The sequence below is a fragment of the Cariama cristata genome, unplaced genomic scaffold (assembly GCF_000690535.1).
Source record: "Cariama cristata isolate BGI_N322 unplaced genomic scaffold, ASM69053v1 scaffold5361, whole genome shotgun sequence".
NCBI lineage: Eukaryota > Metazoa > Chordata > Aves > Cariamiformes > Cariamidae > Cariama > Cariama cristata.
The window spans coordinates 16,349-30,526 of NW_009597406.1; the positions used below are offsets into that span (position 1 = coordinate 16,349).

At 35.8% G+C, this 14,178-nt stretch overlaps 1 protein-coding gene across 1 annotated transcript in view; it reads left to right on the forward strand.

The window, feature by feature from the left end:
• CCDC138 (coiled-coil domain containing 138) overlaps window positions 1–14,178 on the forward strand; it is a gene marked incomplete at its 5' end in the record, with an annotated part of 29,423 nt that overhangs the window by 14,255 nt on the left and 990 nt on the right. Inside the window, 2 exons of the mRNA XM_009708851.1 lie at window positions 2,142–2,318; window positions 13,704–13,842. Coding sequence (XP_009707153.1) covers window positions 2,142–2,318; window positions 13,704–13,842 — 316 coding nt within the window. The remainder of the gene's footprint in view (window positions 1–2,141; window positions 2,319–13,703; window positions 13,843–14,178) is intronic.

Genomic DNA, 14,178 nt, shown 5'->3' on the forward strand with positions numbered 1-14,178 from the left:
TCAGAGCATGACAGGTTACTCCACTTGTGCAGTTTTCAAGATGCTGTGGCAAATCTTCTTGGTGGGGCCTTCTTTGAAAACAGATATGATCTGAAAAGACCAAAACATTCTCTTTAAAGTGATGACAGAAATGGACTGTTTCTTGTGAGCTCCGAATGCTGAGCACACTATGAGAAAAGGCAGAAACTCAGATTTTTAGTGCTTTCTTTCCTTATCTTTTTGACATAGAGGTTGGTGTACAATGTTCTGGTAGAACTCAGAGAAGAAAAACCTTCCATGAGTCTGATTTATAGAGATATTTTAAAATTAACTTACAAATTTACTTTGGTCATTTAAATAAATTCTTGCCTATTTCTAATTTGTATATGACTTCTTTGAAAACTTCAACAGTAGTATGTAATCTGAATTATGCTTGAAGGTTCTTAATTTGTAAATCTCCAGATTTGATGAGTAATCCAAAGGAATGTCTTATTTTGACTTCTGTTATTAACTTTCTCTTTTGACTTGATTGTTTTAATTCAATAATGGCTTCAATGATTGCTATGAAGTAATTTTGTTCACCTATGCAAAAAGACTCCATCAACATAAAAGCAGCAGAGTTGATAGGTCCCCTCTGAATCCTAAATACAATTTAACTGCCACATATTATCAAGTTGAGTTTCTGACTATACAAAGACTTGATTTTTTGTGTATTTATTTCTTTGGAAAAAACAAAAACTTCAAATATTGTCTTAAACAGTATAGTCCAGACAGCCTTCAATGCCTGTTAGGGGATTATTGTATCTGAAACAGCTATATTACTTTCAGCTCACACTTCTGCCTTTTGTTAACCAAAAAGAATCAGGAGGGTTGTGTAGGAGGGGCATCAACATGTGTTCTTGTTGATGGAATTCATCCTTCTGGATTAGATGGTTAGGCAGATTAGTATGTCTTTATGCTTAACTGACCTGTGCAGTATTTACATTATGAGTATTTACAGTAAACACAGGATTTCAACATGGTGGAAGACCACCCTGACATCATTAATGAACAAACACAGTATTTCAGCTGTTGGAGGGAACTATTTCAGTCAATATATTTTGGTGAAGCATGATCATTAGTCTTAAGACTCATGCTTCTAGAAATGTTTGATAAAAACGATGCAAAGAGAATTGCAATACAAAAAATAGTTACTGTAGAGACTTACCCTAAGCAGATGAACGTTCTTGATTAGAATGAATCACAGAATCATAGAATCGTTATGGTTGGAAGAGACCTCAAAGATCATCAAGTCCAACTGTCTACCCAGTGCCACCATGCAGTTTAGCATCTCATGGTGTTGTTTTACTGCTGACTTATATAATGTGGAAAATATGGTATGTTGTTAAACATATGTCGAATATCACTGTGTGTGAATTTTGATCACTCTGAGCACATGGCACTAATGATCTATCTAGTGATAAAGTAGCACATTTGGTTTGAACATATATCCCGTTTCCTTCAAAGTGTCAGTATCCAGCAGATGGCATCGTAGTTAAACTTTTGCTATGGGATAAATTGTTTCCTTGTCCTTAATTTTCTGTGCTCCAGATGATCAGTGCTATTCCAAGATACTGAGAAAGATTTGACATCAGGAAATTAAGACAATTAGATTGGTTCACTTAATCTACATTCTTTGTATAATTTAGTGCACTCCACAATGGATGAGTATATAAAATGTATGCACTGAAACTTAAACTATGGCTTTTTATAGAAAGGAATGGGAGTAGTTGCTCTCGTGAAGGTTATTGCTCTTATTCAGACAAATCAGCCTTGACTCTTTTAATAGAGGTTTCCCAGATGTAGAAACCAACATTGTCTCAAACTATGTAAGCTTGTCATTTCTTTCCTCTTAAGCCAAATATTAGAAGGGCTTTATATTTGTAAGTGTATTTTTCTTGAACATGTGAGTTGTAGTTAGTCTATTTCTCCACTCACAACAAGTTGTTAAGGAATAAAAACAGGCAGAGTGTGTCTTTAAATAAAAATAAAATTTAGTATTTTCAGACATTTAACTTTTAAGTGTATGTCTGTAACAATAACTCTCAGGATAGTTGTTCACATATTGCTTAATGGAACTATGATTACAGAAGTTTTATTGCCTGTATTCTGATATCTTTCAGTGGATTACCTGGCTCAGGCATTTGATTCCCTTCGCATAGACTTGAAGACAGATGAAGGGAAGGCCTTATTTTTGGAATACCAATGTGTGCCTGTCATATTAAGTCACCTAAAAGTATCCAGTAGAGGTCTGCTTTCCAGTGCTCTTGATGGATTACTTCAGATGACCATGGAATCTGGTAAATTTGGGTAATTAAAAAAAAAAATAATTATGGTGAAAACAAGTGAGGTAGGCATAAATACAATATAAAAATAGCATGATTCTTCTGTGTAAATAATCTAATTTAGTATTAGCATTCATTTGTATCATGTAAATTGATTAGAGAGATAAAATGCATTTCTGAATTGCCCGTCTCTTTCTGAGTTGTCTTCTCCCTCTCAGCACCTATGCTTTATATTTTGTTCTGGTTGCTTTCTTATTTATTGATCTGAATTTTTTTTGTTGCTATTTTTGGTTTGGCTTTTCAGTTTATTCCACTGTGTTACCTTGCTGATGTTTTTCTTTGAAGTCAGGCTGTGCCAGGGAAGCCACGTTATGAAAACCTGCCAGCAGGTGGAGATTAAACATTGGCTTTATTTAAATTCTTTTTCTAGTTTGAATGAACAGCTCATCCCCAATCACTTTTCAGTTTCTAATAATTGGAAATGGCATTTCTAGAAGAAATGGTTATGTTTTGCTGAATTTTACTGTGCTATGGCCTTGTAAAAGCTTAATACTCTCATTTGTCACAGCGCTTTTCCAGGTAATACAAGCTAAGAGTCCATTGATAACCAGCTGGATGAACATGAAGATAGTGAGGCATTCCAGTGCCATGTTGAATAAACCTTGTGACTATTTTTTTTTAAAGATAAAAATCACTCACTGCCTTTTAGAAAAGAAAAGGGGAAGGACCTGCTGCTATTTTTGAAATATCTATTGTTATTTTGGAAGTATTTTGTTACCATGCATTGCAGTGGTAAAAATAGAAAGCATGTTTGACTTGGGATGGAATGGCATTGAGTTAAAAGCCATTTTGTAGCGACATAAGTGGCAGAAATATTTAACTACAGTTTTATTCTTCCTTGCAGACTCTTTTTCTGACCATGTAGTTAGTGTAGTCTTACATTAAAGTATTCTTCCCAATAGTCGTAACTGTGATTGGTAAAGTGATTGGGAAAGAGATAGTTGTACACACAAAAGTAACCTAAGCAAGGTGGATGGTGTCTGGTATTACTTTGGGTAATGCCAGTAACAGTACATCTTCTGTTACCTAGCAGTAGTTGTTCTGATACCCTAGATACCCACAGTTTGAGGAATAATGGAGATATATTGTGAGAGACTCACATCTTGCCTTGTTGCTTCTCAGAGAAGATGTGTGTATGTGAAATCAGGGAAAGTGGAGTAATGTTTAATTGAATTGATATTTGATAGAGAATTTATTTCTTGGCAACTGGATATAAAGCCTTATGCAGAGCCTTTCTCTTTGGTAGAATAAATTGCCAATACACAAGTTACAGGCATGTTCTGCTTTTTTCCAATATGTAGTGTTTTGCAGGAAATTGTTGACAGTGAGAAGTAGTGTTGTTGATAGGAAATCGTATTTCCATTCCTTTGTCAGTTTCCTATTAAAAAGGCATAAAAAGATAAACTAGAAGGCGGCAGTGAATATTCAGAGGGCTCTCTCTGTTAGATTAAAACAGGAATTTATGCTCAATTTTAAAGCTATATTGGTGTGCAGCCTTAAATATGAAGTCATAGGTAGCTGGCCATATACTAAAACATGGAATCATATTACCTGAAAAGGCAGCATCTGACCAACAGGAGGAAAAGTCTAGACTTTTTTTTTTTTCCTGTGAGATATGCAATCCTAGGCATTCTTTCAACTTACTGCAATAATTTTCTGGCTCTATAGGAGTATTCCAATATTTTTTTTCAAAAATATTACCTTTAGAGCTGAAGTGATTAGAAATTAAGTTAAAAAAAAAGGCAAAAGCTTTATTTTTTTCCCAGATATTCTTTTCTATAACTTAATTTTTTAAGTTTTAATTTTTTTGTGAAGTATTTTCACAGATTCAAATTTTAGTTGTCCAGGCTGAAAGATGTGAATCACATGTGAAATAACTACTGTGTTGCACTACTGCTCCCTGTAACTGCGTGTACCTTTTGTTATAGTAAGCAATGAATACAAATGGTTCAGTACAGTGCAGGCCTGTCTGAGGTCCTCATGTAAGTTCTCTTCCCTGTAAAAAATTATCTTTCTCATGTTCCAGAAATGAAACCTACATTTCCCTGATATATTAAGGAAAATTACTTAAGCTGCATACAAAGTAAGTACCTATTAGTCTTAAAATGGATATTTCTGTTGATAGAAATTATAACAAGAGAGTCTGCAGTACTGCTTAAGCCCATTGACTGATTTGGGTTTTCAGATTTTAGATCAGTATCTTTTGGCTTCATAGTATATCTGGTACAATGGGTCCAGGATCCAAGTTTCCATTGCAAGTTCATACAACATTGACCGTGCTGATAAGGTGTTCAGTTACTGAAAACATGATGTCAAAGGCAACAGTTGAGGCATTGGTATCATCTGTTTTCTATCTATGTACAAGACTTTAATGACAAAATTAATAGTCTTACTGCTGTGCACCTTACTGGCACACAGCCCTTCATGCACTCCCTCTTCATTTCAGTTCAGGAGTTTCTCATCAAGAATCTGGGAGAGTCCTGACCCCACCATTTCAAAGGGAAATGGTGGAGGACTGAAAGGTAAAGTCCCTCGGTACTTTTTTCCTCTGTTTGCCTATGACTTCATTATTACATGTTCATCAGTCCTGGCCAGCTCAGGATATGCATTCATATGCAAAATCTTCTACTGTTCTGATTGTTGCCGCCTTCTGTTACATCTGTTTTTCACAAGGAGGAGAAAGATCAGCAGGCAGAGGTGGAGGAATAATTAGTTCTGGAGTAATTTATTTGTCTGAGAAAGCTTGCTAGTTCATAAGGTGGTCCAGAGGAGGGCATTTCATAACCTGAAAAAAAATGCATTAAGTTGAGATTCTTCAGTTTCTCCTGGAAACTGTAGCCAGAAAGCCAAATAGTGTCTTAAATGTTCTGTACTCTTTTTTACCTGGTAGGCTGGGAGTAACATTTAACAAGGAATGTTTTGGTAATAGAACTGCAGCATCATTTTTTGACACTTTTGAGATGCCGTGATTCTTTCTAGGGCTTTCTTTGCACTAGTCAGCATCTCATGGCTACTATTTGGGAAAGATTAGAACAGCAAGGATCACTTAGTATAAGTCTAGTTAAAAAAAAAAAAAAGGAAAAGGACAGTAAACCAGGATTTGTTTGACAAGATCTACTTCTCTGTCGTTCTCTAAATGTGTGTTGACACTCACCATTTGCTCCTGTCAAGGTAAGGCTAACTTTAATAAAACAGGTGGTCTGTTTATAAACAGACTCTCACAGAGTGGTGGGAAGAAGTAAAATTTATATGGTGAGAGGCAGCTGATAACCAAAATCTCTGTGTATCATGCCGCCTTGTGTGCAATGTGTCCATGCATGTTTGTGGATGTTTGGGCACATCCATGCCCTTAAGACTGTGGTTGATGAAGATAACGATCGGGATTGGAGTTCAAGCCATAAAAAATACTTTATTTGAACATCAGTACCCCTTCACTTCAAAGGCTAATGAAACTCTTTGCTCATTGAGAATTTGGAGCTCCTCTGTGTTTTCAGTGGACTTATGCATTCCAGTCTGAAGGAAGAAGCAGATGTCGATTTTTTGCACTGCACAACTTGGTTGTGTGAAGTACAAAGGAAGAAGCATAGGTTACTACAGCAAATGACCCCTACACAACTTCTAGTCACAGACTTTCTTTCCAGAAACCTCACTTGGAATGCCCAAGTCTAATAAGAGCAAGAAAGTGTGAGCAGTGAATATTGCAGATAGTTTCAGTGAATTTGTATTCTTGCATTACCTTTCCCATCCATGCCTTCATGATGAGGTACTGTTGAAGCGACATCTGAATGTTCACTTAGATGACAGAAGAGTGGAAAATCGAGGATTAGGCATTTCATTCTTACTCCAAAGACAAATGGGAATTTCAGCTTATTTTGATCCCCTTTGTATCAAGAGATCTATCCATTTGCATTCTTAGTGGTAAAACCACTTGTCATTATTTCTTCATTAGAGCCACAAGATGGCCTGTCAGCCTTCAAGGTGCTCTTTTTGGTTCGTCTCTTAGTATTATCTCAGATTCCAGGTTGTAATATTTTCAGTCACTGCTAGGATCAGGGTTTGCTCTTTAATCTTTTTGATTCCAGGTTAGTGAGAGCTTACCGTATTCCACAGGAATGATGCCAGTCTCATAGATCTCATAAACCATCTGCAAGCTCATTTAAAACTCTAAATAAAAGTACACCTGAGGTCCACAGTTTCATGAAAAATTTGTCTGAATTGACATGTATTCTGTACAAGAGTGGGTAACACCAGTGTGCCTGTCCAGCTAGGCCTTAGAAACTCGGTGGTCTTAACAGCACAGGTCTGTGAAGAAATGATTAAGACTTTGGTACCCTTGGGAAGCTTATTTGTCTATGTTTCTTGAAACTGAATTACATCATCATAGCATACAAAGCCTCAGAGACCACATGATAGTATACAAGATAGTCATATTATTTCTTGGAAGGATTCAAGTTATGTGTATTTATCAAATTGGGATCTTAAATCGCATGTGTCACCAGACTACATTATGTTTTAGGTTTCAGAACCTGGGTAGTATTCCAGCTGTACTGGCATTTCTCAGACATCAGGGAGTTTTCATGCCATTATATAATTCTGAAATATGGTGCCAGCCAAAAATAACCTCACCATTTTGTCCCAATCATTAACATTTTTGGAACTGCAACAGTATGTCACAGATATAGAATGTATGTATATGCCAATCTTGTTTGCCTCACCTCTTTTGCAAAAATGTTAAAGCCTAAGGAGGAGGGTAAAATGTTATACTGATTACTGTTCTTTTAATACACGGAACATTCATGGTTGGAATAAAGGCTGACTTTTAAATGTCAGGGGTGAAAAAAGTTGAGGTTAGTTTCGGCCAGCTCCTCAGGGCATAAGAGTGAGAGTAGCTGCTAGAGATGTTATGCAGTGATTTCAGAGAGTTTGCTTTGTGTCAAGAGAACTTCAGTTTCAACTTACATTCTTGCTGTAATAGTCCTTTTTTTTTCTTTTTGCCATCTTCCAGTACTTCTGTGTATTCTGTTCGCTATTACTGTTACCGCATTTGAGGAAACTCTGCAACTGAGTGAGTCCTTACCTAACCATTTGCTTTCTGTTAGCAAATACTTGCTTCATTTAACATTAATGCTAGAAACTTAAAAATAGCGGCAATTAAGTTGTAGGTAATTGTTAGGATGAACAATATAATTTTAAATAATTTATATTTTATTTCATGTTGTTTGCAAGCTGGAGTGATTCTGTTCCTTCAGATGAGCTCAGTGGCCTAAGTTGAAGTCTAGTTGGTCTAGTCTGCTGTCTTTGGAGAGAGTAATAGGTTGCTTCTAAATTCCACAGTTTGGGAGTCAACAGCTTGTTATGAACCTGACAGTAGAAAATCAACTCAACAAAGATATTTTACCCCTTTTCTCTTACTACATTCTGCTAATATTTTTGTCTTAAAATGTCCATAATGATGCATAAATTGGTACCTTTCAACCTGGTCAGTCTTTTGTTTTAAATGTACTTCCCAACAGCCGATTCATGTGAACACAACACCAAAATGGTAGTTTAGCTATATTTTCACTGTAGCTATCTCATCAGTGCTGGTTTTGTTTCATGGTCAGATGGGATGAGTGCCAGTTCAGGTTTATCCTTTTCAATCTCTTATTTGGCTCTGCATACCCATTACCAGGTTTTCAGTCCATGTTTGTTTTCTGGAGGATGCCCGTCTTTCCTTTGCTGCAAAGATTGACTGATAAAAGCAGAATAAAGAGAGCAAGTCCTGCACTTGTCTTTTAATGATACTGGTAATTTGCTCAAATCTGGGGCGTCAGATGAGTGCCATAAAGTTTGACTAGATCGTTCTTTCGGTCTTTGAAACTAATGAGTGATCTATAAAGCCATCTTTCTCACTTCCCATTGAATAAAAGGGGAAGAGATACATGCTCAGTTGACAGGCAAGAAAGATTTCAGTCCAAGTCTTTTGAAGGTTTCCTAACCTTAGTTAAGGAAAGCAGGGTACGAAGCTGTGATGTTTGGTTTTTAGTCCCATCTCTAAGCTATGAACCTGTCTGAAAATAGAAGTAAGAATAAAACCTTCTCTGATAGTATTGTCACAGAAAGTAGATTTAGTTTCTTGATAAACTCTGAACGTGCTCAGTGATAGATTTCCACAAATGCAGTGTGCTCTGACTGCCTTTGAAGTTTCAGGAGCAAAATGTATTAACTACTAAATACTGATATGTTTCAGTTTAGTCAAATGGGTTATAATGTATTTATTGTTTAACAAATCTCTTATCATTTCCTATTTAAATTACTGTTAAAATAATGTTTAATAATTAAAGCAATAGTTACTTTTAATCATCCAGATTGTTATAGTATGACACCTGTGGCTTCCAGGGTGTCTTCATACCCCAAAGTTCTCTCCATAAGACTACAAATTTCTTTTCTCAGCAGATCTTGTTTCTAGGACAGTAGGTGCAACACACCGTTCGAGAGAATTCCTGCATGCCAGATGTGAAATGTTTTACTGGAAACAATCTAGTAATAAGTAGCATGACTTCAGCTAGAAAATTTGTTCTGTGGGTGTTGAAGAACATCACATCATTAGTATTAAATCACCTTGTAGTTGAATACTTGTCACATACAATCTTCTTGAATACTGTTGTTCCTGTCTTCTCGCTTCTCACACAGCTTACTGTGATTTTTTGACCTGTGAATCAGTTAAAAGGATTCCCCAAGGATGTGGTGAGTTTATAGTCATCTATCAAAAATACCATTGATGAACCATAGCCTGAGTCATGCTTGATTTGAGATCTGCTATTAGCAGAGAGCTGTCTGCCTCAGTTTCACCCTTTGCAGTTTTACACAAAGACTGCATGCATCTTAAATTCCTCCTGCAGTGATAGCTGGCTTCTGCCATCTAGATTGGTAGGTTCCTCTTTCCCAGCCTTACACTCATTCAAGAAAATCAAAACTTACTTGCTCATTAGACATTACAAAGCACTGGCCTTTGCTTTAAATAAAGCTTATGTTTACTTGGTCTTCAAGCTTACCTCTGGTTTACAGAGAGAATATTTTGTGTTAGCACGTGCTTATTCACAAATTGAGATGAGTACATATTGAAAAAAAATAAATCTCTAAATGACTCTTATGCTTACTGTAAGTTAAGGCATATTCTGGTAGGGCTTGAGTATGATTTCTTAACCATATTAACATCACTTAAGATTTTTAGTAATTGCAAGTGTGAGCTGTATTTATACAATCACTGAACCTTACCTCTAGTATTTTTTGTAAGAAAATATTATAGTCATGGATAACCAAGTCTGTGTCCAGATTTACTTATCTCACAGGGAAGTTAATCAAGCCAGTGGAGATAAAAAGATTGTCTCTGTAGTAAGAAGCTGTGATTATTTACTTGTAAACTGTATCTTTTTATGTGGACTGCCTATATGGACACTCCCTCCCTTCCTCCATGTTGGAGTGCTTCCATGGCTAGTGCTAGGTATTCCACAATTCACACTGTTCTACAGGTACTTCTAAAAAGTCGATGGTTGGAATCTGTCAAGGAAACCCAAACCCACTCCTTTGGTTTTTTCTTGAATCTTAGCATTTTTAGACTTTAAAGACGACAAGCAATGAAAGTATGGAGTAAAAAATGCCTGTATGCTTAAACAGATTAAAATGTAACTGATTTTTTTCAGCATATTATCTTTACTGGTAACTTTGCAGGATTAAAACTTCTCAAATGAGCTTATTCTGCAGTACCAAAAGGGTAAAAATGTTAAGTCTGTGAGTACCGTACTAAGGTAGGATTCCCCCTCACCTGTGTGAAAGGCAGATGTGAAATTATCCTGAGGAACTGTGTTTGAAGCTGTAGTGAAAGGAATGATTTACAGCTTATGTGGGATAAACATTGAAATACAAACCATTTAAAGGGAAATCCTTCCTCTATTATCCTGTCTTACCTTTGTAATTTTTTTATTCATTCTTCTGAAAACAGTGAATAATTATGTTGGATTAATAGATGTTTTAGTTTAATATTTTAACCACAGATAAGAATCTCTAGGTCTGTTAAATGCAGCCTATGATAATGTTGGGACCAACCTGTATGCTTGCTGAAAGGAAGCAAGTACACCAAAAGTTTGCACACATTTTTGTTTAATTAATTACAAGCTTAGTTTGAATACTTTGATTTTGATGAAATATATGGAGTATGAAGTAGTAGTAGCCTTTTCTCTAATAAGAAAAAAAGTGGTTGTCATTATTTTCTAGTTCTAGTAACAGCTGTGTAGTGCTTAGCCATTCTGAATTTTGGACCCGTCACTTCCACTCCAAAGCAAGAAAGAAAAGGGACCATTAAATATAAACTTAACGTAGAGCCAAGTAGCCACTTTGTGAGTAAAGCTTCATTGTTCGCTTGGGGTAATACTGTACTTTGTAAGCAGCATATAATGTTGAAGTTAGATGTGAATGCTAACTTTTTTAAAGTATTTGATGTAAAAAGGAGTTGCTTATATCAGTTCTTGGATATACACATCCCTGTTCAAGTCAGTTTAATTTATGAAATCTTTAGAACAGTATTCAGGTGGGATCTTGTTTCTTCTTATTTACTAAACTTGTACTTTTTATAAACAGTTTACAGTTTTATAGCCTTCTGTAAAATGGTTTCATTTAAAACAATACAAGTATGATTTAATTGGAAAAAATATTTTTAATATACTTTTTTTATTTTGTATTTGACTAGCAGAACTTCTGTACTTATTAGCCAACTTTTCTCTGTAACTTTCAAGGTGAATTTAAAGCAATGTCATATTTGAAATAATTTCATAAAGAAAGGCTTTTTTTGGAAGCAGTACAGTTTGTGCAGCTTGAGTAACATCTGTGCATTGTCAGAGCTCAGACTTTATTTTTACCTGCTTACTTGCAATCTGACATTACAGAATTACGGGTCATGCCAGGTTACGTTTATTTATGTAAAGGCTTCCTTATTTGAGTTTGTCATTGTATTGGAAATATTGTGCTTAGTTCTGAGCTGGTTATTAAAGGAGTAGAGATATGAGAGCAGGGGAAACAAGACGGGCAAGCTCTGACAGAAAAAGTGTTGGAACAAAGCTCCTTTAGGTGTCCTCTTACAGAGACAGTTGTGATTCCTTTGGTGATTCTGGTAGTTCATCAGGCTTTTTCTGATTTCTTGAACAAAGTAACCCATAATAGTGCATAGCTTCAATTTCTAATGCTATCTAGGTTATTTGTAAAGTGGTGGTTTTTTTCTCTCTCTCAGACCTCATTAGAATCAGTCTTTAACAGTTAGACCATGTTGGTTGCTTATAGGCATACTGAATTCAATCAGCACACCAAAAGTATTCATCCTCTGGTGTTTCCAATCAGTGATTTTCCAGGAAAAATGTTTGTTGTTTCTTAGTGTATTGTCTTTACGCTTCTGCTCTTCTAGCAAGTAGGATAATTCTGGTTTTCATGTATTTTATACCTGTTGCTTTCTAGACATGCTGAGTTCCAGCATGGAATTTCATTAGACTACTCCTGTTTTCATTCCACAGTCATTAATGAATACACTAAATAAGCACAATTGCAAAAATCAGTATTTAAAACTAAAGTTCAATTTTCAAGGCAAAATGTTTTGCTTTGCTTTTAGCCAATTCCTTACACTACACACCTTCCAGTCCTTCTACTAAGCCCCATCTTCTCCAATATAATATCATGTGTGTTACTTTATCAAATGGTATTGAAGGTTAGCTGAGTTGTAACTACTGTAGCATTTATTTACCGAAGTACCTGACTACTCTGACACAACATATCTGTAGTTCCTATACACATACTTACAGATAAACTTATAGTACATTTTGTTTCATTTTTTATTTGTCTCCTTTAGTTTCTGAAAATATCTTTAGAGTCTAACTGAAGGGTACACGTGTTCAGATTGCCTTGTTTTTTGTCCAAATCCAACATATATATATTGCATTGACTGTTCTCTCTTCACAAAGTGCTGCTTCCTGACTTGTTAGCAATAACTGTTTAACTCTTCTTGTTATAAAATTGAGGCAATGTTTCTTTCAGAATCCTGAAGTCTGTTCTGGTGGCCCCAACTAAAGGACTCTTGGAATTACGAGTTTGGGGGACTTTTTTTTGTCCCTCTTATCAAGATAGAGCTCTCTCCTGAAAACTAGCATATTAGCCAGTGTGCACCCAAAAGACTAAAATACCATAAGCTTCTACCCCATCTTTCTTGTGCTGACCACAGATGACCTCGGTACCTCTTTTTTGTTGTATTTTTACTTAAATGGCTGGGAGAACTTCTTTTTTTTCCTTAACAAAGTCTGACTTAACTTGACTCTTCATTCTGTCCTTTTTGTTATAGTTTCTGACCTCCAAGGCATAGCTTTCTTTTTTGATCTTTTTTGTTTTCCTTGTAGGTTTCTTTTCATTACAAGCATCTCTTGTGACATAAGTATTCCTGCTAATTTTTTAATCTTTTCTCTTACAATTTTTTTTGTGAGTGTAACTTCTGGTTGGCATTTGAGAATGACACTGGTCTCCCATACGTCCTGTCTCATGTCTATATGAATGTCTTGCACAGGTGACTGTATTATAGACACTTGGTTATTGGCACCATGCAAGTGATACGACTATTTCCTTTTAAGTGTTTCTGCTGTGGTGCATAGTTAACTTTTGTGTTGGTTAACTTTTCTACACTGGTAGGCAGGGCTGCCTCACTCACTTGGATGGCTGTCACATGTTCTCTGTTCTCCCGGCAGATCCTCATGCAATTAGAAATGAGGCAAAGCTGTGATCGTTAATTTGTTAAAACATGAACTTAAAGTTGGCATTCCTAAAAAAAATTTCTGAGGTGGCATAGCTTCAGGTATAAAACAGAATTTTCCAGATAACTATAGTTGGTGAGATTTTATGCTGTGAGTGACTGATTACATGAGGGTAAATTTCAGATTAATTCTGTCAACAGTGATAAATTACTCATTGTTCATTGCAGTCTACCAGTCAAGGAAAGAACCATGATAAGTAAGCATTGAATAAACACGTTCAAGAATTTTTATTTGAGTTTAAAATTCTTCCATTTCCTGTTTTCCTTTGTTCTCAAGGGAACAGGCCTTGTTTTAATACCACGGTCGTTAATGTCAGAAGTCTTAGGAACTTGCATTTTTTTCAGTTCCTAGTTTTACCTGAGTTTTATATCACATGCTCAGCATAAACGGAATTATTTCATCGTTCTAATAGTTGCACAATATGAGGCATTTAAAGCCCTCTAAAGGTATCAATTGCTGTTTTACTTTTCCCTGCACTGAGCTCTGTGATATGTTTTTTTTAAATTATTTTCTTTTACAGGTTCCTCACAGCCTTTCCTGGAAGCCTGCAGTAACAAACCCTTCTTCCATACTTGCTCTGTATTGCTTCGAAGTTCTAAGCTGGATATTCAGATTTTGGAAAAGCTCTGTGTTATACTGCAAAAACTCTCCAGAATAAAGTAATCCTTTATTACCATTATTCTATTAGTTATTATAAGATTAGCAAACTTGGGGGCCTTAATCTTTCTCCTTTTTCAAAAACTCATCTCTGTTTTGCTGTTTATTTGCTCCACCATAGACAATGCTGGGCTTTCCCTGTTAGCAGTTAAATTTAAACTGTTTGTGTCACAGATACGCAAGACAGGACTCTCAATTTGCATATAAATCTAGTTCAATTTACAGAGTACAAACTAAAAAAAAAAAACAAACCAAACAACCTAGCCTAAAGAGGAAATTTTCCTTATGTATGCAGATGACAAGAATACTTAGAAAAGAGCCCTTCTTTTCTTTCCCTC